Below are 22,159 nucleotides of genomic sequence, written 5' to 3'. Positions count from 1 at the left end.
ATCAATATTCATCCGTGTGGGCACAGCGGACATATATCGCATGAAAGTCTTCACTCTGAGTGGTTATTACTGTCATGATAGAGGAGGGCATGAGTATCATCTGCATATGACATGAGCTACACTCCAATTAATTTGATAAGGTGGACCAGGAGAGAAATTAATATATTGAAAAGAATGAGATTGAGCTAGGAACCTTGTGGAAATCTACATGAAAGAGCCCAACATGTGGAGTGAAATGGGGGGAGATGTTCTGTTCACATAGGCGCAGGTAGAAATTATGGTAACCATGCCATCCCTGGGTTTCAATATAATGTAGTTGGTGAATCAAATACAAATTGGACACCATTTCAAAAGTGGAAGACAGGTTAAGTAGGATCAAGGCAGCACAGCCATCCCAGTCAGTAACTATATGAAGATTATCTGCAACACTGAGAAGCACAGGCTCAGCATTGTGTTTGAGACTAAGGCCAGATTGGGAGGATTCTAAAACTGAGTGGGTTTCAAGATATGCGGAGAGATGGCCATTGATATGTTTTTTTCAGAAGTTTGGCCTGGTAATGGAGTGAGATGGGACAGTAGCTAGCCAGAACCATGGAGTCCTCATTTAATAAAAAAAATATTTTAGAGGAGGAACAACAGGAGCGAACTTCCAGACAGAAGGAACAGTGGAAGAGAGGATAGAGGGGTTACAGAGTTGAGTGAGAGAAGAAAGGATTGTATTGATTGACTTAATGATCATGGATTTGGGGCAGCGGTTACGTGGGCGAGCTTAACTTGCCACTTTCCACCAAAGAAGCAACCAATTAATTAGAGAGGAGGGGACTCTGTGTAAGACCTACTGGGGGAAAAGTGTGAAGATTTAGGGGCTTATTACGATGTCGGTCGGAGTTGCCTCTGACCGACACCGTCTCGGACTCTGGACCGGTCGGTGGTTCTGACCACCTAATTATGATGCAACCAAACACTGTTCGGCCGGATGCTCCCATTTCTATATGGGAGCTTGTATTGCGGCCGTAATACAGGCTCCCATGAAAAAAATGGGAGTGTCTGTGTGTAAAATCCTGCACCATGTGGCAGGCACCCCATTTCATAGATTTACAGGAGGGCACCCTAGGTTCCTCCTCGGTCACCAACTGTAGGCCGCGGAGGCAAGAGGGCCCTGCTAGGAGGCCCCAAAGTCATTTTCCAACAGCCTTTTCCTGTCTGAAAGAAAAAGCCGCCACGGAAAGGCTGTGGGAATCCAACATAGTAATTCTGAGGGTGGAAACGCCATCCTTAGGGGATTACAGTGTGATTCCAACTGGCCGGAAGACTCCAAGAGCCAGTCGGAATCACGTTCGGAATGACCGACCGATTCATGCTGTGACTACCGCCATTGTAATTCGGCAGTCAGACCGTAACCGACCGTGTCAGTCGGAAAGCCTACAACCGTGGTTAGAAAGCTTCTGACTAGGGGTCAGAGGCTTTCCAACCGACATCGTAATCGGCCCCTTAGTCTCACCTATGAGGGATGGTGGAGCATAAGTGCTTTTCCGGCTTGGTAGTTGGGTCTGCAGGCCCTAGGTTGGGTCTGCAATGTCTGTGTTCTTTTTTTATCTTTCTGCTTACATAAAGAGTTTTTAACTTCTTTTTTTGGATCAGGAATTTATATATAGTGACCTTTTAAATAGTAGTAAATGTGCACTTATGGAAGAGCTCCTTGAATAGGTGCAAATTTACTACTTTGTGGAATTCTCAAATATTGTCAGCAGTATGCCTGGAAAGTTGTGCCATTCTCACGTTTCTAACCAAACTACTGGCAATCAAACACCCAAAATGTGATGGGATAAATGCTGACAAATAGTCTGTTCAATGTTAATTGTGCAGTCTAGCATTCCGAATCATCCTTTTTTTGTATCCACTGTTCCGCAGTAGACAGAGGACCTGATTCAGGCTTTGGAATTAGAGTAAGGGCAGGCACTGTGATGGAGGACTTTAAATCTGCCTCCCTGGCTTTACTCCTCATGCCAAATTTAGAGATGTCTGCTGGCCCTGCAGATATCTCTATACATTGGCAGGAATTGCCACAATGGCGGTTCATGTAAATGTAGGGAAAGTTTGATGAACTATTCAGTCAAACATGAAGGCCATGTGTCAAACTTTTCCAACATGTTTTATTTATCAGAAACGAGCTCCCAAAGCGGCAGTTTGGTTTTGAAAAGTGAAAAACATAACATATAAACATAATGACTCCTCAACCCCAGGGAAGTTCTATCTAAATTGGGATGATGATCAGATCGCTTTTCATCCCTGACTCTGTTGAGTTGTCGAAGGAAGTTTTCTCCACCTGCACAGAATATGCAGTCTACCAGACTCAAAATCGGGAGGGTGGATTGTGAGTTTGGCAGACCGAGTTCTCCACAGTTATTATAACAGAGATCCTCTCTGCCAAACTCTGAACCAGCCCCTGAGGCCCACCTAATCCAGATTAGTATTGATCCTGCTTCTTTTGATTGGAACAGCCTATCCCGAACCTTGGTCTTTTCACCCATACACCCTTTCGACAGTTGACAGTTTTTGACCTTCCATGCAACGTCTGCAACATTATTCTGGCAGTCACGAGTCCATCCACCAAGACGGTATACACCTGAAGGCAGGGACAAGTTTGTGGTATTGTGTACTGAGAACAACGTTAATCTCTTATCTGCACCTCTTTCACAAGTTCTCTGGTATACTCTTTCTATGGCCCAGCAGGGATGGAAGAGAAAGGTGATTTCTCTACCATATCTGCCTTTTTACAGTTGCCAGAACAGCCATCCCTGTTCAAGGTCCCTATTTTCAATTGATTTTTGAAAGGGCTTCAACATATGTTTCTACTAACACCCTTTGTTAAGCCTCAGTGGGACTTAAGCCTAGTTCTGTCATTCTTAAGCCCGGTTGTGACATTCCTAATGTTTGCTCCCTATGAGCCACTACAAACTTTCCAACTCAGACCCTTCACCATCAAGGTGGTATTCCTTATGGCATTACCATCCGCCAGGAGGGTCCGTGAGTTTCAGGCACTGTCTGCTAATCCTCCTTATGTCTTGTTCTACCCAGACAAGCTGATCCTCCGGACCCAAACATCATTCTTAACAAAGGTGGTAACTCCTTTCCGTGTAGGCCAGCCCATCACTCTGCCTTATGGCATTACCATCCGCCAGGAGGGTCAGTGAGTTTTCTCTGGCTAGCTCGTTGTTGTCCAGTGTCCCTTGAAATGATGGTAATTCTTGACTCTAGAGTTTGTGAGAGACTAAATCACAACCCTACAAATGGAAAAATTGGCAACAGGCTCCTTGCCCTATGGCTGATCATAGTATGCAAAACCTTCTCCGTACTTTCTGTCATTCCTCACTAACCACATTCTCTGATGCTTTGCGTTCAGTCACTTTGCACAATCTAACAAAGTACCTCACAATCGTATACTTCATTTAAAATGTATTTATTATTATTTTCAGACATATAGTACAATCATTGCTGACTCAATCCTTAAACAGCACATATTTGGAAAATGTAAACCTTTTAAACCTTGACTCTCTTTAATAACCCTCCCAACGCCTCTTTTCATCAATTGTTATTCCGACAATACCTCCCTTGACCTTCCCGTTGACATCACTGTCCCCCTACCCTACAGGGTTTTGCACCTTTTGAGGGCAGAGCATAACATAACCGTAGCTACGTGTCCCTTCGAACCTTTACTGTAACATACCTCTACTATGCATTTAAACCCGATTTAGCAGCTTAATAGTACACACATTCTTGCCATTAAATATGTTTAAGTGTTTGACACATTCCTGTGAAATATCAATGCTGTTTGAATTTCAATTGCTTCTTCTGGTTCAGTTTCTATTGCATTCTGTATGTGTACGTGCTGTGACCATATAAATCTCGGGCATTACACTTCTTAATCCCTTGCACCATATTAAAAAATGCACAACAAAGTTCAAAGAATTTCAGTTAAAAGGACTCGAAAATGGCATTAAGTTATCAGTCTGCATCACTGGTTACTTTCACGAGTTGTAGATGATCAGCTCCCTCATTGAAATTTACAAGCTCGCATACATCCACCATACTGGATCAGGTCATTTGAGGAAAGGAAATAACCACTGCTGGACTCCCACTGCACTGACACTGCCTAACCTCTGTTTTAGTGCTGTGTGACCTGTGCTGCTGCTTTCTGGTTGGGAGCTTCCTCAGTGTCAAGCAGTAGCTAATAAGAACACTGGTCTGTAAAGATGGCACCCCTAGAATTGGGGTGTCAACATTACAAAAAAAGTATCTTTGAAGCGGGATAGGTTTACCCGATTTCAGGTGGTCTGATGAAGCATCCGAACAGCATCTGGTAAATGAGTTTGCCTTTTTTCCATTGAATGAATTAGCACTGAGAATTGAAGGACAAAATCTGGGCAAAAATGGCTGTGCATTTGTTCTATATGCTAGGGAACTGGGAGGAGGGGGGCCTCCGCCCACCAACTTAGTGGTGAGAATATTGGATAAAACCACCAAAGATATAGGTTTAAAAGATGCAGATGATGCCATTGCAAGTCGATTTCAGGGTACAAGATTTAAATATGCTTGTCGCATTAAAAGGATGGGAGTAAATTCCTATATCAATATTCGGGAGAGTCTGACATGGTTCGGAAGTTAAATAGTCCACACAACTTCAGACTGATCGTTCTCTCTCCTTCAAACATGCAAAAGGTGATGTGAGAAATGCTTGCAATTTGTTAAACTACTGGTATTCGCATGGAGTAGCATTCCAACCCATCATTCTATTGCCCACCTTTCCACCTCAGGTTAGACTGATCCATATGCTAATCCGTCTCTGTCTTGCTCCAATAGTAACAGTTCAGCCGAAACCGAGACCTGTCCTGCTCGTGAACAATGTAAGGTTTGATGAATTCTGCTTCATAATGTTGGGATGAGCCTGATCAAGAATGTACATAGGAAATCTTTATGCCACGTAGTATCCACAGTTTGGTCTCTGTCTAGCTGTGTCTGTTAGTGAGAGTATTAAATAGGGTTTATTTGGAAGATGTTGTTTCCAAGCCAGTAGCTGAACTTAAAATAAATAACATTTAACAGTACCCATGCGTAATTGTTGGCAATCAAAAAATGTGTGAATATCTTCCGTGTAGTGGTTGTCTTCATAAGTGGGACCGTTCTCTATAAGGTCAGTTGGCTTCCTACTTGTTTCTGGATGCAAGTGCCAGCCCTGGCAATTGTGCGAGTTACAGAAACAGACAATGCAGGCTTTAGCAAGCCACATTTTTAGGGTCCATACTTCTTGCATCACAGGAATTTATGGGTGTAAAAATATAACAGTCTGGAACCGAGAAGCATGAAGCAGAAGAATACATTCATGTGCAGCAAACTCCAGGGAGCCTTAATACCACCAAAAGTGACTTATTATCCCAGACCCCTATATCAACAGGAGGTATAATGATGAAAACAGGTTGAAAACTGTCCAAACCTTATGTTATGCAAGTTCCTGTTGTTGTCCGATTCATGGACCACAACCGACCCAATTTAAAACTAGCTCTCCAACTTAAGAGACTTTTTTTCTCTTTTTAGGTCTGTATATGTTCTTGTGTGTTGTGTTTTGATGTTCCATTCTATAGATGTAAACTGTACCGTCGGCTCAAAATGCATTTTCAAAATTTAAAGCGTACCTGTCATCTACTGACAGGCCAATGTTGACATGAAGAAATTAATATTGGAATTCTGCCTTTTCATTGATGAACTTGGTGACACTGCGAAGCTCCTACAGAATTGTCAATAAAAGTCATTTTATAATGGCGCCCACATTTTTTATGGGATAATTAAATTATTTGCTAAAGACTCCAAGGTGGGAAAACCGAGCAGGTCTATGAAACCGCTATTGTCCATCTTAACTGATTGTGTGTTGCTGCTACAAACAAACAAAATGAGATGCTGAAGGAAATCTGCCCTTTTCTTCAGATTTGGCACATGAACACAGCTTTTCTTTTCTGTCACATTCATGATCACAAAACGAATAAAAAGTTACAATGAGCAAATGTTTTTTTTACATTTCCGTTTTTGTTTTGAACTAATCTCACAAAAAAAATCTTTTATTTTGCAGGTGCATAGTCTAGATCCTAATATATGGAAAACGGTTGAAGTGGTACAGATTGACATCGCAGATCGAAGTCAAGTAGACCCTGCAGTGCGTATCAGTTTATTTTTTATTTTTGGGTTTGGGGGGGGATGCGGTGAATTATCCTTTAAGGGCAATGTTGTAAGTTAAGAGTTGTATCAAATGCATGTTTTTAGTCAGTACTCAACTTCTTAGTTAGTCTTAATTGATTTTCTTCTAGTGTGGTCCAACATTTTGAATATCCTCCAAGTAGTTGTCAATCCTTGTATGCATTAATTGCACAAAGCTCCCCCAACTGTACCCATCATTAATTTCCACCAGCAATCAGCTGTGCTGTCAGCCGACAAGTTGTGCTTTCTGGAACTCCTCAAACACATTGTTTGTCAATAACTTCTTTTGAGAGAGCAAGCCTGCATCACAATATTCGATTTCAAAAAGTGATATTATGGATGATCTAATAATCTAACGAAAGCAATCCTCCTTACCCATCTAATTAAGTGCTTGGTCCGTCCTGCGCCTAGTACAAGGTGATGCTAGGACCCGACCCCCATGGGCGTTGCAATAAAAAATGCATATTTTTGTGGCCCATTTTAAAAAGGAGCTTTAGCAGCTTGTGGAAATGAGAAATTATGTTCGAACAGAGCAATGGAATGAACTTCCCCGTGGGTTGAGCATGATCTGCTACTTTTGATAACAAATGCTGGGTCTCTAATCTTCGTTTTGTCCAATGCTCTGTGCCCAGTGCCCATTGGAAACGGCCTCAGATCTTATGCAATGGCCAATGTGTACCATCATAATATCCGGAAAAATTGTTATAAAGATGTTTTGAATAGCATTATCATTGTGTATGGACATCAAAAACATGTTTTTAAAAAACAGAAATCACCATCCAAAGCTTCATGGAGAAGGTATGATTGTCATCCGTGGTGTTTATCACACGTCACAAGTGTATTTATATTTTTCTTTTGTGTTTATTTTTGCTGTTTTATATTCTGAAATCCAGATGCCTCACCCCCTAAGGCAACAGAACACGTTGTATAGGTATAAAACATACATCACAGCAGAACAGCAGCTAGCAAATGAAAGGCTGGCTGTTTTATATGTAGATGACAATAATGGACCTACATTAGGAGGTTTTTAAGGTCTATATGGACCAAGAGTCCTTTTTGGTTTGCCTCATTGTTACAAATGGGGCTTCTTTTTGGCCAGGGTATGTACCTATTCCAGGCATAACCCACCACTCTAATCAGGATAAGGGAGTTACACATCCAAGATGACCCCTGTACACCCCTTGGTAGCTTGGCAGAGCGGCCAGGCTTATTACATACACAATGTGTAAAGTGTCTCTGCAACACACACACCAGTGACACACAAGATACACCACAAAAGAGACTCCACACACAGTTATACATAAATATCTCATATATTGTATATAAAGCACTTAGACCACGTTCACATAAATCACTTTGCCAACTAGGCAAGTGTCATAATCTCACATAGATCATACATCACTTTGCCACAATGCAATGGTCATAATATCATAGGTAGTGCCATAGAGTAAATACTCATAGGTTGAACCTGTTAGAAAACATCAGGAAAACCTTATGCATAACACCACCTTACACCATCACTGCACATTTTATGCAGTTTCTTAAAGTACCAGTACTTGTATTTTGGCTTTATTCCAATGACATGAATCTTTACGGCTCCCTCATTACTATGGTAACCTGCTGGGTCCATTTTTTTTCTATCTTGTCCCAAATGAAGTTACAGATGTAAAATGTTACAGTGACGCTCCAATGTTAGCCAATGGGACAGACAGCCTTTCAACAGTGTAAAATTAAATAGACAGTATTTCACTATCAGGACATGTAAAATACATTAGTACATGTTCTTCCTTTCACAGACACTGTCCATGGGGGTACCGTGGGCCTACCTAAGGGGTGCCTTATATGGAAGATAAGTGAAGGTTGGACCTGGCAAGTGGGTGCACTTGCCAGGTCAAGATGGCAGTTTAAACTGTGTGCGCAGACACTGGTTGTTTGGTTTGCCCTGTTCCCATCATGCACTGGGACAGGAACAGACTAATTTGCATATAACCAGGTTCTGAGCTGGGATGGTGCAGTGAGCTAAAAAATGGTGTTGGATCTAGCCCTGATCTTTTGACTGGGTGAGAGTCTTCTGCTTAATTCAGAAACTCTGTCCATCACCACCCCTTGTTGTTAAACAGACACTGCAGTGGCAGGTCTGAGATTCCTTTACAGGGCTACTCATGTGGGTGGCACAACCAGTGCTGCAGGCCCACTAGTAGCATTTGATTTACGGGCTCTGGCACAATATGTGCACTTTACTAGGGACTTTCCAGTAAATCAAATATGCCAATCATGGATGACCAATCATAGTCACAATTTACACAGAGCACATATGCACTTTAGCACTGATCATCAGTGGTAAAATGACCAGAGTCAGATAGCCAACGAAAACTGGGTCAGAAAAATAGGATGCAAAAGCCAAAAAGTTTGGGGATAAACCAGCAAAAAGGGCCAGGTTTAACACTCCTAAATAACAGAGATGTTGCTGAAAGATAAGGACTTTAAACTCCGACTTGAAGATCTCATGAGAGGGATTAGACCTAATGACTGGAGGAATTGAGTTGCAGATTTCGGAAACCATCCCTGAGAAACAGATGGCATTACCAAAATACATCAAAGGTGGCATACATATAGTGACTTTCCGAGGCCGCAATTCGGAGCCCCTGTGTTTTCAACTAGTAATGCTTCATTTCTGCTATTATTAAGTATATATTGCTAGTGGTAAAGTTGTAGGTGTCTTTATTGTGTATACACACACATACATTTCCCAAAAGCTTTATCCTTTAGAGGTGGGGTAACATGTGCATTATGATGAACTGGTGGTAGTGGTGTCAGGACTATGCTGAGGTTCAATTTAAAAGCACTCATCGGTATCCCTCATATTATTCTTGTGACCCTTCTTATGCATGCATTTCTTGGCTGCTTTGCCTGAGAAGGCATATTGTATGCTATTTCTGAATTATCTCAAAATGCAACTTTTTCGTTACTCTTCCAGCAAGTTCTGCTGATGGTGGGGTGCTCCATCTCATGGTTGGTAACATAGCTCTTTCTGACCAAGGGAGGTGAATATCTTTCCTTAGGACAGTTCTTTCTGTTGGCACTGTTCCCTCCAATCATAGCATTAGACATGTACTGAATTCTCTGGTGGTTACAGTTGACCACGTTGCACTCATATTTGGTAATGTGTCAGCACCTACCCTCCGCTCCCATCCTCCACCCCCAATCCATCAACAAATACCCTCTGAGGTTTTCTTCCTGACAATGGTTATAAAGAAGTACAATGAAAGTGTATGATAAGGTTACACAAGTGTCTTAGCTTGTAAATATCATGTATGTTAAAGTTTTATGCTATAGCCTCTGCTGACCCCTTATTAACCTTAATTTTAGTACTTTTTCTTACATATATAGATTGAGGTCTCTGATAATTGTTGAAGCGACCATCAATTTAAAACTGTTTCTCTCATACAGATTTTGATGACCATCATATAGAATTAGGGGGGCGTACCACAGTTTTTTTTTCCAAGCACATCAAATGTTTCTGAACATCACATTGAGTGGTATATCTTTCGTAAGGTGATACATACTCTTGTGATGTGTTGCAATCAGAGTTTGCAAAACTTTATATATATATATATATATATTAATATTACCTACTGGCAGTCGCCAGTAGGTAGTTATAGTTAGGACCTTGTTTCTATTCAAAAAGCTTTTTTTCCCTTGCTAATATATTTAGCGCAGTTTGAAGAATCTTCGCCGAATTTTCAAAACTAACGTCCCGCTCCTCTCTTGAAAGTTTCGGGGTAATTCGTCAAGCGGGGGCCGATTAAAAAAAAAAAGGGGTCCCAAAACGCAATTTCCCTATTTTAATTTCCATAGGAAATTTTAGACACGGCTGCAGCCCGAACTTCTGAACGTAATTACACTAAATTTGGCAGGTAGCTCTTGGTTCAGAAAGCAACCCTTTTTTTTTTTTTTTGTTTTTTGTTTTTTGGAAAACCTTTATTGAAAATTCAAGGCACACAGCTATTCAGCCTTACATCCCTGAGGCTAGGCAGCATTGTAAAAAACGGAGAAGAGGTGCGACCAAATCAAATCCAGTAACACATCAGGTTTAATTTTGTATTATAAATATGAGTACCTAACAAATCAACAAAAAAGGAACATTTAAAGAAAGGAAGTGGCAAGGTACAACACATGAGCAGCAATGCACGATTCCAGGGGGCGGGTGGGACCATTTAGCTCTCTGTAGTAACCATACTGGAAAAGCATACAAAATGGGGGGGGGGAAGAAAGCAGGATTCCATTAAAGTGAGAAGTTGGGTGGAAGGAAGGGCTAGGGAGAGAGACGAACCTCCAGCGGACCTGCATCGGGAGGCACACAAAGACCACCCCTATATTCATTCCAGGCCCCCCAAACAACCCCCCACCTTTTGGGCTTACATACACAGTCTTCTCACGGAGCATGCACCAATCCATATTGGTTTTCCACAGTCCCACGGTGGGGGGAGTCGGGGCGCCCCACTTCTGCGCAATATCACGCTTGGCCACCATGTTCCCTAGTGTGACCCAACGGGTCTGGGCAGTAGTGTAGTCAGTCGGACCCCACACGTTCAACAAGCAGCGCCGGGCTTCTGCAGGCAAATCCACACCAGTCACCTCACGCATAACCGCATGCACCCGTTTCCAATAAGAAGCAATAACCTGGCATTCCCAGATGGTATGCATGAAAGTGGCCAGCGTGCCGCACCCACGCCTACAAAGACCGTCCTCAGAGAGCCCCATGTGAATCAGTCTAGGGCCAGTGATATAGGTTCTGTGGAGTATCTTCAATTGTACTAAGCGAAGCCTCGCCGAGATTGCCACTTCTTTGGGGGAAGACACTGCACACTGCCAATCCTCATCATCGAACTCAATCCCATCACGCACCCACTGGTCTCTCACATTCAACAACAGATCCGTCCGAACATTTATCAGCTTTTTATAGGTCAGGGAAATGGCACTGTCAGGCATATGGCCGTCCAGCACCCTGTCTTCCAGCGGGGATGATTCGGGAACCTTCTCACCAATGGGCAGGGCAGCCGTAAGGGCATGTCGCAATTGGGCGTATCTGAAGTATTCTATGGCACCCAGTTGAAATTCAGTTTTCAGAACCTCGAAAGACTTGATCTCCCCCCTGGCCATCACATCAGCCACCTTGGAGATACCAATAAGGTCCCACCGGTCAAACCCCTTCGAGTGCCACAGCCTACCCAGCAAGTCAGAATCGTAAAGTGGAGTGGCCATAGTAAGTCTACCCTTCCACCCCAGTGCTTTCGTGATGGCCCTCCAAATGTGCACAGCAGTCTTGGTGGGACCAGTCATTTTCCCATCCAGAGATCTGGAATATAGCGCTCTGTAGTACATCCCGCCATTCAAGAGCCAACGATCCATGGCATACCCCGGACTCTCCGCCGGCCCATAAAAGCCGTGGTTAAGAGCCGCCAATTGAGAGGCCCAATAGTACCGGCGGATGTCAGGCAGAGCAATGCCGCCATCGTACCAGGGAATAGTCAGTTTAACAACTGCAATACGCGGCCTACCCTCCCATAAGAGGGCCCGCTGCAGACCTTCAATTTCCTTGAAGTATTTGGAAGGGACGGGGTCCTGCGTGTTTTGGAGCGCGTACAAGAATCTCGGCAGGGACATCATCTTGAACAATGCCGCACGGCCCAACAGGGACAGCGGCAATCTTTTCCAACCCTCCACATCGCGCCTGAGGCGCGCAAGAGGGGGAAGCAAGTTGTTTGTGTATCGCGCCTGGGCATCCGTTGATATATAGATACCCAGGTACTTAAACCCCTGCTGCGAGACCTGTATAGCGCAACCCCTAGGAAGACGAGGGGTTCCTCCACTGAGCACATAGAGGTAGGATTTCGACCAATTAATGACTAGGCCCGAGTACCCGCCAAAAGTGCTCAACACATCAAAAGCCACGATCAAAGACCGACAGGGGGAAGTTAGGTAGAGCAGGATGTCGTCCGCGTACAATGAGACCCGGTCCTCAAAGCCCGGCGACCACTTGATCCCACAGATATCAGGGTGGGTACGTATCCAGGCAGCGAGCGGCTCAAGCGCTAAAGCAAAAAGGAGCGGCGACAGCGGACAACCCTGTCTGGTACCTCTGCGCAAGGCAAAGGAAGCTGACACCCGGCCGTTGACCGCCACATTGGCCAGCGGGGAGGCATAGAGAAGCTTGACCCAACCAATAAAGTCGGGGCCAAAACCCAAACTTAGACAACACCGCCCACAGATAATTCCATTTGAGGGAATCAAACGCCATTGTCGCGTCTAGTGATGCCAGGACGGTTGGCTCGCTGAGTTTATGCACCCGGGCCATGACTGCGTGAAGCCTCCGAAGATTGAGAGCGGTGTTGCGGTGAGGTATAAATCCCGACTGGTCCGGATTAACCAAATCGGCGATGACACCCACCAGCCGGTTGGCCAGTAACTTAGCCAGAATCTTGGGTTCGGCATTCAGCAGGGAGATCGGGCGGTACGACCTGCAAAGGTCCCTGGGCTTCCCCTCCTTATGAATAACCACAATGGTGGCCAATCGCTGGTCCAGCGGAAGCTCACCAGCTTCACGAGCCTCCAAAAACATGCGCCGCAGGGGCACTGCGACGGTGTCAGCCTTGATCTTGTAAAGTTCCACAGGAAGACCGTTGGGACCGGGAGCCTTGCCGGAGCGCAAAGATCCTATCGCGAGCGCCACTTCATCAGCCGTAATGCCCCTATCCATGTCGTCACGCTCGGTGTCCGACAAGCAAGGGAGCTCAACACCCTCTAAAAAGGAGGCCGAGTCCGACTCAGTCAAGGTGGAGACCGAGGTGTAGACCGTCTCGAAATAGTCGGCAAAAGCCGAAACAATAGCGCTGGGGTCAGTAACAACCACCCCGTCCTCCCCCAGAACCTCGGGCACCACGCGGGAAGCTATCTCCCTCCTATCCAACCAGGCAATAAGCTTGCCCGCCTTGTCCCCTGCATCGTAGATCCTCCCTTGCTGTTCTCTGCCCATCGCCTTGGCAGCGTCAGTGGCAGTGGCTCGGTACTCCGACTGCTTTAAGGAGAGGTCGTGTAGCAAATCGGGTGTCGGGTCCGTTTCCAGTTGAGAATCAAGGTCCTCAATTTCCGACTCCAACCGCACCATTTCCTCATCCCTGCGTCTGCGCACCTCGGCTATTAAGGAAAAAGCTTCTCCTCTCAGGACAGTTTTGAAGGCCTCCCACAGAGATAAGACCGACGATACCGAGCCCGTATTCTCGGAGAAATACAGGTCGATAGCTTTAGCTAGGAGGTCACGAGTTTTGGGGTTGCGAAAGTACCAAGGATTGACCGGTACTAGTCTAGAGGCCGCCACAATGCCAAAGTCAAACGACACCCAAACCGGGGAGTGGTCCGATATGCCTCTAGCCATCAGGCGGGCCCCGGAAATGGTCGAGGCCTGGACCGCCGGAGTCAAGATATAGTCAATCCTGGAGAGGCTGCCGTGCGCGCCGAATGAAAGGAGTACTGCCGCTGGGCGGGATGGAGAAGCCGCCAACAATCAATAAGACCCATGGTGCTCAGGAAATTTGGGAGCCATGATTGTGCACTACGAAGATCTCTGGATGGAAAACGGTCAAGGGTCCCCGACACCACCGCATTAAAGTCCCCACCAATTATGAGCAATCCCTCTGGCAGGCCCAAAATGGCGCCCCCGAGATCCTGGAAGGTAGTCGTCTTCAGGCCCGGGGGGACATAAACAGAAACCAAAACCAGGGTACGCCCCTCCCATCTGCCCACAACGGCAACATAGCGACCTCTGTCATCAATCACCCTAGTCTCCACCTCCAATGGGAGAGACATGCGCACCATAATCCCCACCCCTCGGGACCCCGAAGAGAACCCCGAGTGAGCCACCATCTTAAACCCTTTCCTATTGAGTGCGTGGCACGTGTTGCCAATGAGATGCGTCTCTTGTAGCAAGATGACATCGGGTACACACCGTTTAAACATCTGCAGTACCACCCCACGTTTAATGCGATCCCCCAGCCCATTCACATTCCAACTCAATACATTTAGCGTCTTACCCCCATCATCAAAGAAGCATCGTCCCAACCCCCACCCCCAGAAAGCGACTACCGCAACATAGTAAACAGGAGAATAATCACCTTGCCTCAAAAGAAAAGAAAAAGGAAGAACGGAAGTAAAACACTCAAACCAACCACCCCCCACCCTGCACCCCTGCATTAGACTAAGAAGCCCCCCCAACCAGCAGTGTGCCTGTCGCCCCCAAAAACTAATCTACAGAAAGCCCCCCGAGGAGAAAGGAGACATCCTATCACCCTCCGTTACCCCCCAGTCTTGAAAAAGCAGCATTAGAAAAAAAAAGGAAAAACAATAGTCCGTGACTGATTGCACTTGCAGGGCCGTCTACCGAAAGAAGTCCGAGGAAGCATTGTTCATTCCTGAAGATCAGGACCACCCGACGCCTCTTCCGACTGATCCTCGAGGGCAGTCCGACGTTGAGGCAAGGTGTCCAGCCAGTCCCCAGCAGCCTCCGGCAAGTCGAAGAACACCACCCGGGCGCCATGTTCTATCCGAAGCTTCGCCGGGAATAGCATGGAGTACTTCATCCCCATCTCCCTCAGCCTACGCTTGACGCCCATAAAGCTTTGCCGGCGTTTCTGAACCGCTTGAGTGAAGTCGGGGAAAAAGTTCACATTGGCATTCTGGAACTTCAACGGACCACCTCTTCTCGATGCCTGCAGGATCGCATCTCGGTCCCTGAAATTGAAGAGTCTGGCAATGATGGGGCGCGGAGATGCCCCCAGTTTCGGTTGGCCACCAGGTAGTCTGTGCGCTCGCTCCACCGAAAAGAACTTGCTCAGTCCACCGGGAGCCAAGTGCTTCAACACCAAGTTCTCAACAAAGAGATCGGCAGCGTCTTCCTCGGCGCCCTCCGGCACACCGATAATGCGGACGTTCTGGCGCCTTGCCCGTCCTTCAAAATCGTCGAGCCTACGGGCAAGCAGCGTGTTCGTGGCTTTCAGGTCCCGAACCTCTGACTGCAGGTCTGACATATCAGTAGTCAAGCTCGACGTCTTAATGTCGAGCGACTTGACTCTGTCGTTCGTCTTTCCGAGGTCGGCCCTGATAAGGTTGACTTCAATCACCAACGTGTCGACCTTGTGTGACAACACTTCGTGCTGCTTGTGCATTTCGGCCTTGATGCCCGCAATGGCCCCCATAACATCCCGGAGGGTGGGTTCAGCATCTTCCGGAGACACATCGCGCTGCGAGTCTTTAATACGACCTGAAGCACCAGGCGATCCCTTTGGGAGGGAGAAACGTTCAGAGATGGTGGTCTGCGAGAGGGAAGGTTTCCTGCTAAAAAGCAACCTTTTTTAAAATGGTGTAAATCTGTTCTGTAGTTGCTGAGAAATTCCCCCCAAAAAATATTGATATCTGAGCACTGAGGAGGAGTCGCGGCTCCTCCAGAACACTAGCTTAATTTTGATTGCCTGTCAACATTCCAAACCAGGAATTGTTTGCAGCCATTTTGTGACTCGGTAACCAAATCACAAGAAAAAGGGTGAAAAAATCCTAAAAAAACAAGAAAGTGGGGTAAGGTACAACCCCCTGACCCCCCAGACCTGCTCAGGGGGTCCCACAAGGAGCCCCAGGGACCCCAAAAAATTGCAAAAAACAATAGGCCTAATTCACACTGGGTGTGCGAATCCGGCGGAGAAAACAAAAAATAAAAAAACGCAGTCCCCCTCGCTTCCTTATTGTTAAGCTCCCGGGTGGGCTAGGTCCCGGGGGCAATGCGGAATTATATAGAGGGGGCCCTCCCCGGGGCACTCTAAAATATGGGCGAGGGGGTCCTCACGGGCCCCAAGCTCCGGGGACTGTCCCCTCCATGTGGCTTTATTGTAATAAGGTAGGGGGCCTCGCGGGTCCCCTCCCAAGCCCCAGGGACTGCCACCTCCCCGGGGCTTTGCTAAATAAATAGTGTGGGGGGGCTCTCCGGGGACCACCACCTCCCCGGGGCACTGTTTATTTAAATACGCAACGGACCCCCGGGGACCACCACCTCCCTGGGGCTATCTTAAACTTAGGAGGGGGGTCTGCGAAGCCCCCCTCTTTGGCCCTGGGGACCGCCACCCCTCAAGGCCAGCTCCTACAATGTCCCAGGGTACCCACCCCGGACATTTGCTGTTTGCTTTGGAAGGGCAGGAGTACAGCTCCCGCCCTGCCATAGCAAACTCTGCTTTGCTTTGTTGAAGTGAGAGCAGGAAACCTGCATCAAAGCAAAACAGTATTGCTTTTGAGCAAGGGGAGCTGCATGTTAGTAGCTCCCCCTGCTCAAAAGCAATGCCGGCTCCCGCAGGAGGCGGGGAGCCGGCTGGGACCAAGGGGGCATTGGGGCTCCGCCCTGGTCCCCAACGCTAAGGGCCGGGATGGGGTCCCCAGGGCCAGAAGTGGCCTGGGAGAGGGGCCACGCGCCCCCTCCCTTTATTTAAAAAAACAACAATGGCCTGGCCTCGGGGGATGTGGTTCCTGGGGCTGAAATCGGCCTGGGGAGGTGTCCCGCGCGGCCCCCGCCTCAAATAATACTAAGTTAAACAATGGCCAAACTCCGGGGGATGGGGTCCCCGAGCCAATAGTGGCCCAGGGAAGGTGGGTCACCTCATTTCTCATGTGACTCATTGTAAGGCTTTTCTTAAAAGGGCCTTCTACATATGTTTGTCCAGTTATTATGCGGCAGTGGCACCTTCATTTAGTCTTTACTTTTCGATATGTGCTCTTTGAACCTCTTCACAATTTTACTCTGAAGCTCTTGACCTTGAGAACTGTGTTTCTCATTGCTATCCCTTCTGAATGTTGCGTCAGTGAGTTGTGTGTATTACCAGTTTGACCACTATTTACAGCTCTAAGTGGTTTCTTACGACTTATACATCCTTTTTTCAGAATGTGGTGTCGTATTTCCATGTGGGGTAGTCTATCACGTTCCCTGCATTTTTTTCTCTTTTGTGTCTAATGAGTAGAGGCTATACTGGTTGGACCCATGCTGTGCCCCTAGTTTCTATATTATTAGGGCTAAGGAGTACAATATAGTCTATCTGCTATTTCTTGTGGTTAATAGTGTGAAGAAAGGAAAGTTGTTTCTGTAACAGACCTCATGTCTTAGCCAAAAGGGTCTGCCTAAAGGCCTTAATGCTCATTCCACTGGGGTGAAAGCCACCTCCATAGCCCTAGGTTGGGGTGTTTTTGTCTTGGACATCTACCATGCAGCCTTGTGGGACTGTACTGCATCACTTCTCAGGTCTGCAGAAAGGGTTATTTTTCCCTGTTTTTTTATCCACTTCTCCAACCTAACGCCTTGAATGAGGGTTGCTTTAGTACTGGTTCACAAAGTGAGTATTCTGTGGTAAATAAATATCCATAAGAAGAAAGAGATATTTACTACCAGACATTTTTTTTCTGGTGGATACTATATTTAACCGCTGGTGCCTCACCTCCCACTACCGCCCCATTCTCTCGGGAAAAATTAAGGTTCCCTATTGTTTTTGCATTCTGTTAATACTATCTCAATCTTGTGAGCCAGGCTCATGTGGAAAAATAAGAGACAAGTGACAGAAATGCACAGGCTAGTGGCTCCTTGTGTCATATATTGAGGAGGGACAGTCGTTACCTACAGGGATACCAACGTTATTGCAGGCATTTCAGAGTCCAGAATGACTCCTGGGGAGAGTCACAAGATAGAGTAACCGCCAAAAAAAGCATTAAAATGGGTAAGAAATCTATTCTTTTGAGTTATTATTAGCATATTGTGGCCTCTATGAACCACCGAAAAGTGCTGCATTTTACATTGGTCCTCAGTGCTTTGTTCACAAATGTGAACACGGCACCTGGACAGCTGCCAATTGTTCCATTTCTCCTTGGTCTTTAAAGTGTTGTGAGGGAAGGATGACTTGCCACCTGCCCCAATGTGGTTTGCTTTTGTGAACATGGCTTCATGGTAGCTGTCAACTATGGTCACTTTATAATTTACAAAGTTTTATACAGCGCGAACATCAACCAAATGGGTATCAGAGCGCTTTACAATATACTGCTTTTAAACATTTGATGATTGGGGTAAAATACATACATTCGATAATCGACAATCAATACAAAAGAGGTAGACAGCGGTATAACGATAGCATAGGTGGCTAATAGTCACCAATAATTTAAAGTCTTAGGATGTGAATTTGTTAATTATAAACATTTTTTAAGGAGTTATGTTATGTTATGTTATGTTAAAAAAATTTATACCGCGCACGTACACCGAGACGGTTTCTTGGCGCTCATAACAAACATAGCTAGCCAGGGCAGGAGAGTTACTCAAAAGCCACCTTGAAAAGGTGTGTTTTTAGGGTTTTGCGGAACAGCTCATATGAGGTAAAATGGCGAAAGGAAGAAGGGAGGGAGTTCCAGTAGGAGGGGCCTAGGAAAGAAAAGCATAATACTCCATGTTTTTTACGGCGGAATGATGGAATACAAAGAAGATTATTGGCAGAGGACCGTAAGTTGCGGGTTGGAGAATAACGCTTAAGTTTGGAGGAAATTAACTCAGGGGCCTGGTTATGCAAAGATTTGAATAGGGTGCAGCCTAGCTTAAAGGAACATCGTTTAGCCACTGGGAGCCAATGAAGGCTCCTCAGGAGGGGGGAGACATGCTGGTGTTTGGGTTGGTGGTACACCAGGCGTGCTGCCTGGTTCTGGATCAGCTGAAGTTTATGAAGCTGATAGACAGGAATCCCCACATACAGGATGTTGGCAAAGTCAACTCTGGAGATGACCAGAGCCAGTATTACTAAAATGAGTGCCTCTCTGGTTAGAAATCTACAGATCTTGCGAATCCTGCGTAGCTGGAAAAAGCAGGATGATGTTACCGCTGAGATCTGAGGTTTCATGGTGAGATCCTCCGAGATGATCACTCCTAGGCTTTTCACAGAGCTGACCGGGCAGGGGGGGAGACCCAAAGAGGGGGGCCAATAGTTGTCATCCCAAGGATTGGACGGACCGCCCACCAGGACAAGTTCCGTTTTAGACGGATTCAGCTTGAGCTGGCTGTGAGCCATCCAGTCCGAGATGAGTAACATGGTTGTTTGGAAGTTGAGGCGAGAGGAAGGTGTAGTGTCCAGAGGAAAAATCAGTTGTAAATCATCGGCATAATTGTATATTGTGGCAGAGGAATGGCGAAGAGAAGCCATGAGTGGTTGCATATAAAGATTGAAAAGGAGGGGAGAAAGAGCAGATCCCTGGGGAACACCACAAGTGAGGGGGAGAGAAGAGGCTGGGAAGGTGGACTGCCTGGGAGCGGTCCTGCAAGAAGGATCGAACCCAATCAAGGGCAGTGCCCCGAATGCCGGCGTTTCTGACACGGTCGATCAAGATAGTGTGATCGACCGTGTCAAAAGCCGCCGACAGGTCTAACAGTACAAGGGCTTGGGGGATATTGTTGTCGGCTCCAGTTCGAAGTGTGTCCATCACAGCTGCAATCACCATCTCCGTAGAATGCAGGGGGCGAAAGCCCGCCTGCTGGGGATCAAGGAAGAAGGAAGACTCAATAAAAGTGCTCAAACATTTAGTGACGTAGGTCTCTAAGATCTTTCCCAAGAAAGGGAGAAGGGAAATAGGTCTATAGTTGCTTAGCACTAGGGGGTCTGCGCTGGGCTTTTTCAGGATGGGTAACACTACCGCCTGCTTGAAAGCTTCTGGGACGACGCCTGATGTTAAAGAGGAGTTGAGAAGGGCTAGAGCGGGGTCAGGGCAGTGCATAAAGATTTCTTTGAAAATATGTGGGGGGCAGCAATCCTTCGGGGACCCGGAGCTAACTTTGTGAAGGAGACTGTTGAATTCGGTGATGGAAATGGGAGGGAAAGATAGAAATTTCTGAAAGTTTTCCGGGGGGAGGGGAAGTGATTTGGAAGGGGAAGGTGGAGAGATATTGTTTTTGATGGTGGAGATCTTATCTTGAAAGAAAGCATTGAGCTCATCACACAAAGCCTGAGTGGGAACAGGTGGGAGGGTGACACGATCGGGAAGGGAGAGCTCGTTGACTATTGAAAAGATGTCTTTGGCTTTTGAAGCCGACGCCAGGATTTTACCAGAGAAGTAGGAAGTCTTAGCCTCTAGAATGGAGGATTTGTATTTGCTAAGTAAGCTTGTAAATTCAGTCTTGAGTGCTGGGTCATATTTGTGGCGCCAGCGCCGTTCGGCCTGCCGAAGAGCCAATTTGTCTAGTTTCAGCTGGTCAGTGAACCAGCGCTGGGCATCGTGGGGACGTGAGACTTTAATAGCCTTTAAAGGGGCTACAGTATCAGCAGCTGTCTTCACCCAGTGCTCGAGAGCGGAGGCTTGGTCCGAGACAGATTCTGAGGCTGAAGGGACTGAGGCCGCCAGAAGAGAATGAAGTATTGACACATCGGCATTCTTCCAGTTGCGAGCTATGATGCTAGCGGGGCGCGGGGGGCGAGAAAAACTGGGAAGATCAATGGAGAAAGAGACAAAGTAATGGTCTGACCAGGTGCAGGGGGTGATCGATTTAGGTGAAAGATCGAGGTTGGCAGTCCAAACCTGGTCGAGTATGTGACCCATACAGTGGGTGGGGGCAGAGATCAATTGCTGACAGTTCAGGCTAGTGAGGGTGTCTGAGAACAGCTTAGAAAGTCGGCATTCTTGGGGGTCAGTGGGCCAGTAATTAAAATCTCCCAAGATAAGAATTCTGGAGTGATTTATAAGAAGCTGGGAGAGAAGTTCCCCAACAGCTTCAGCAAAAGCCGGCATGTAGGTGGGAGGTCTGTACATAAGGACACAGATAAGGGAGGTAGTGGTTGAGTGAAGCTGGATAACGAGGGTTTGAGAATTGGGAATGGGAGTGCAGTTTAAGGTAGAGAATACGTGTTCCTTGCGAATAATAGCTGCTACTCCTCCGCCAGCTTGCCCCCCGGGGCGATTAACATGAAGAATGTAATAGCCGATGGGGAGGGCGGCCAGAATATCGGGTGCAGAGTCCTCCGTCAGCCAAGACTCAGATAAGAAGAGAATGTCTACATTAGTATCTTCTAGTAAGCAGTAGATTTCTAGTTGGTGTTTCACCAAGGAGCGCGTATTCAAGTAGAGGATAGTAAGAGTACAGCTGGCAGGTGTAGGTGATGGGGAGTTAGCGAAAACATGGGAAGGAACAGGTCCAGGCAGGGGAGGGAGAACCAAACAGGGAGTGGTGGAAATGCCGCACTCATGAGCCCGCCTGATGGCCTCGGGTGGCAGGGGGACTGGGTGTTGAAGGGAATACAAGTCCGCGGGCGAATACCTGAATGTTTGGGCAGGGTGAGGGGCCGCAGGACGCGGCCGGCCGCGGACGGGCGCAGACGGGTAGGACTTTGGCTTGACTTCGGCGCGAAGTCGGCGCTCCCGCTGCGCTCGTCCGCTGCGCTTCCGCCATGTCGTCATCTTATGTGGATGAGGCATTAAGCCACTAGACCGCTAACCTGCGCTGTAAGAGGCAGGGCGGAAGTGGATCAAACAATGCAGGGAATGGCGCTCTCCAATGCGACCCTCCGCACAAACGGCACTCAGCCGGGGCGGACCGGGGTCTAGAGCGTAGAAAAAACAGGTGAGAACTCTCACAGTCCCTAAGCGAGAAGCCAGATAACGTTTTACAATTTAATACAGTAAGTTAAAATACACAGCGCGAAATGCGCAACTCCGCTTTAAAAAGCTATTAGTCAGCTTGTTATCAGCCTGGCAGGATAGGGAGATAGCGAGTATCCCGCCCAGCCTGGAACGCCACGTCTGTCAACTGTGGCTCGAGTGAATCAGGAATAAATACACCACGGTCAATAGCCACTAGACCGCTAACCTG

General features: G+C 46.8%; 1 protein-coding gene across 1 annotated transcript in view; it reads left to right on the top strand.

Moving 5' to 3' along the window:
* PITPNB (phosphatidylinositol transfer protein beta) overlaps window positions 1–22,159 on the top strand; it is a 374,371-nt gene that overhangs the window by 151,357 nt on the left and 200,855 nt on the right. The window contains exon 7 of the mRNA XM_086943148.1: window positions 6,122–6,205. Coding sequence (XP_086799274.1) covers window positions 6,122–6,205 — 84 coding nt within the window. The remainder of the gene's footprint in view (window positions 1–6,121; window positions 6,206–22,159) is intronic.

Source organism: Lissotriton vulgaris, chromosome 11, assembly GCF_964263255.1.
Source record: "Lissotriton vulgaris chromosome 11, aLisVul1.2, whole genome shotgun sequence".
Classification (NCBI taxonomy): Eukaryota; Metazoa; Chordata; class Amphibia; order Caudata; family Salamandridae; genus Lissotriton; species Lissotriton vulgaris.
Note: the sequence above shows the minus strand (reverse complement) of the source record. Positions and strands in the feature narration are given on the sequence as shown.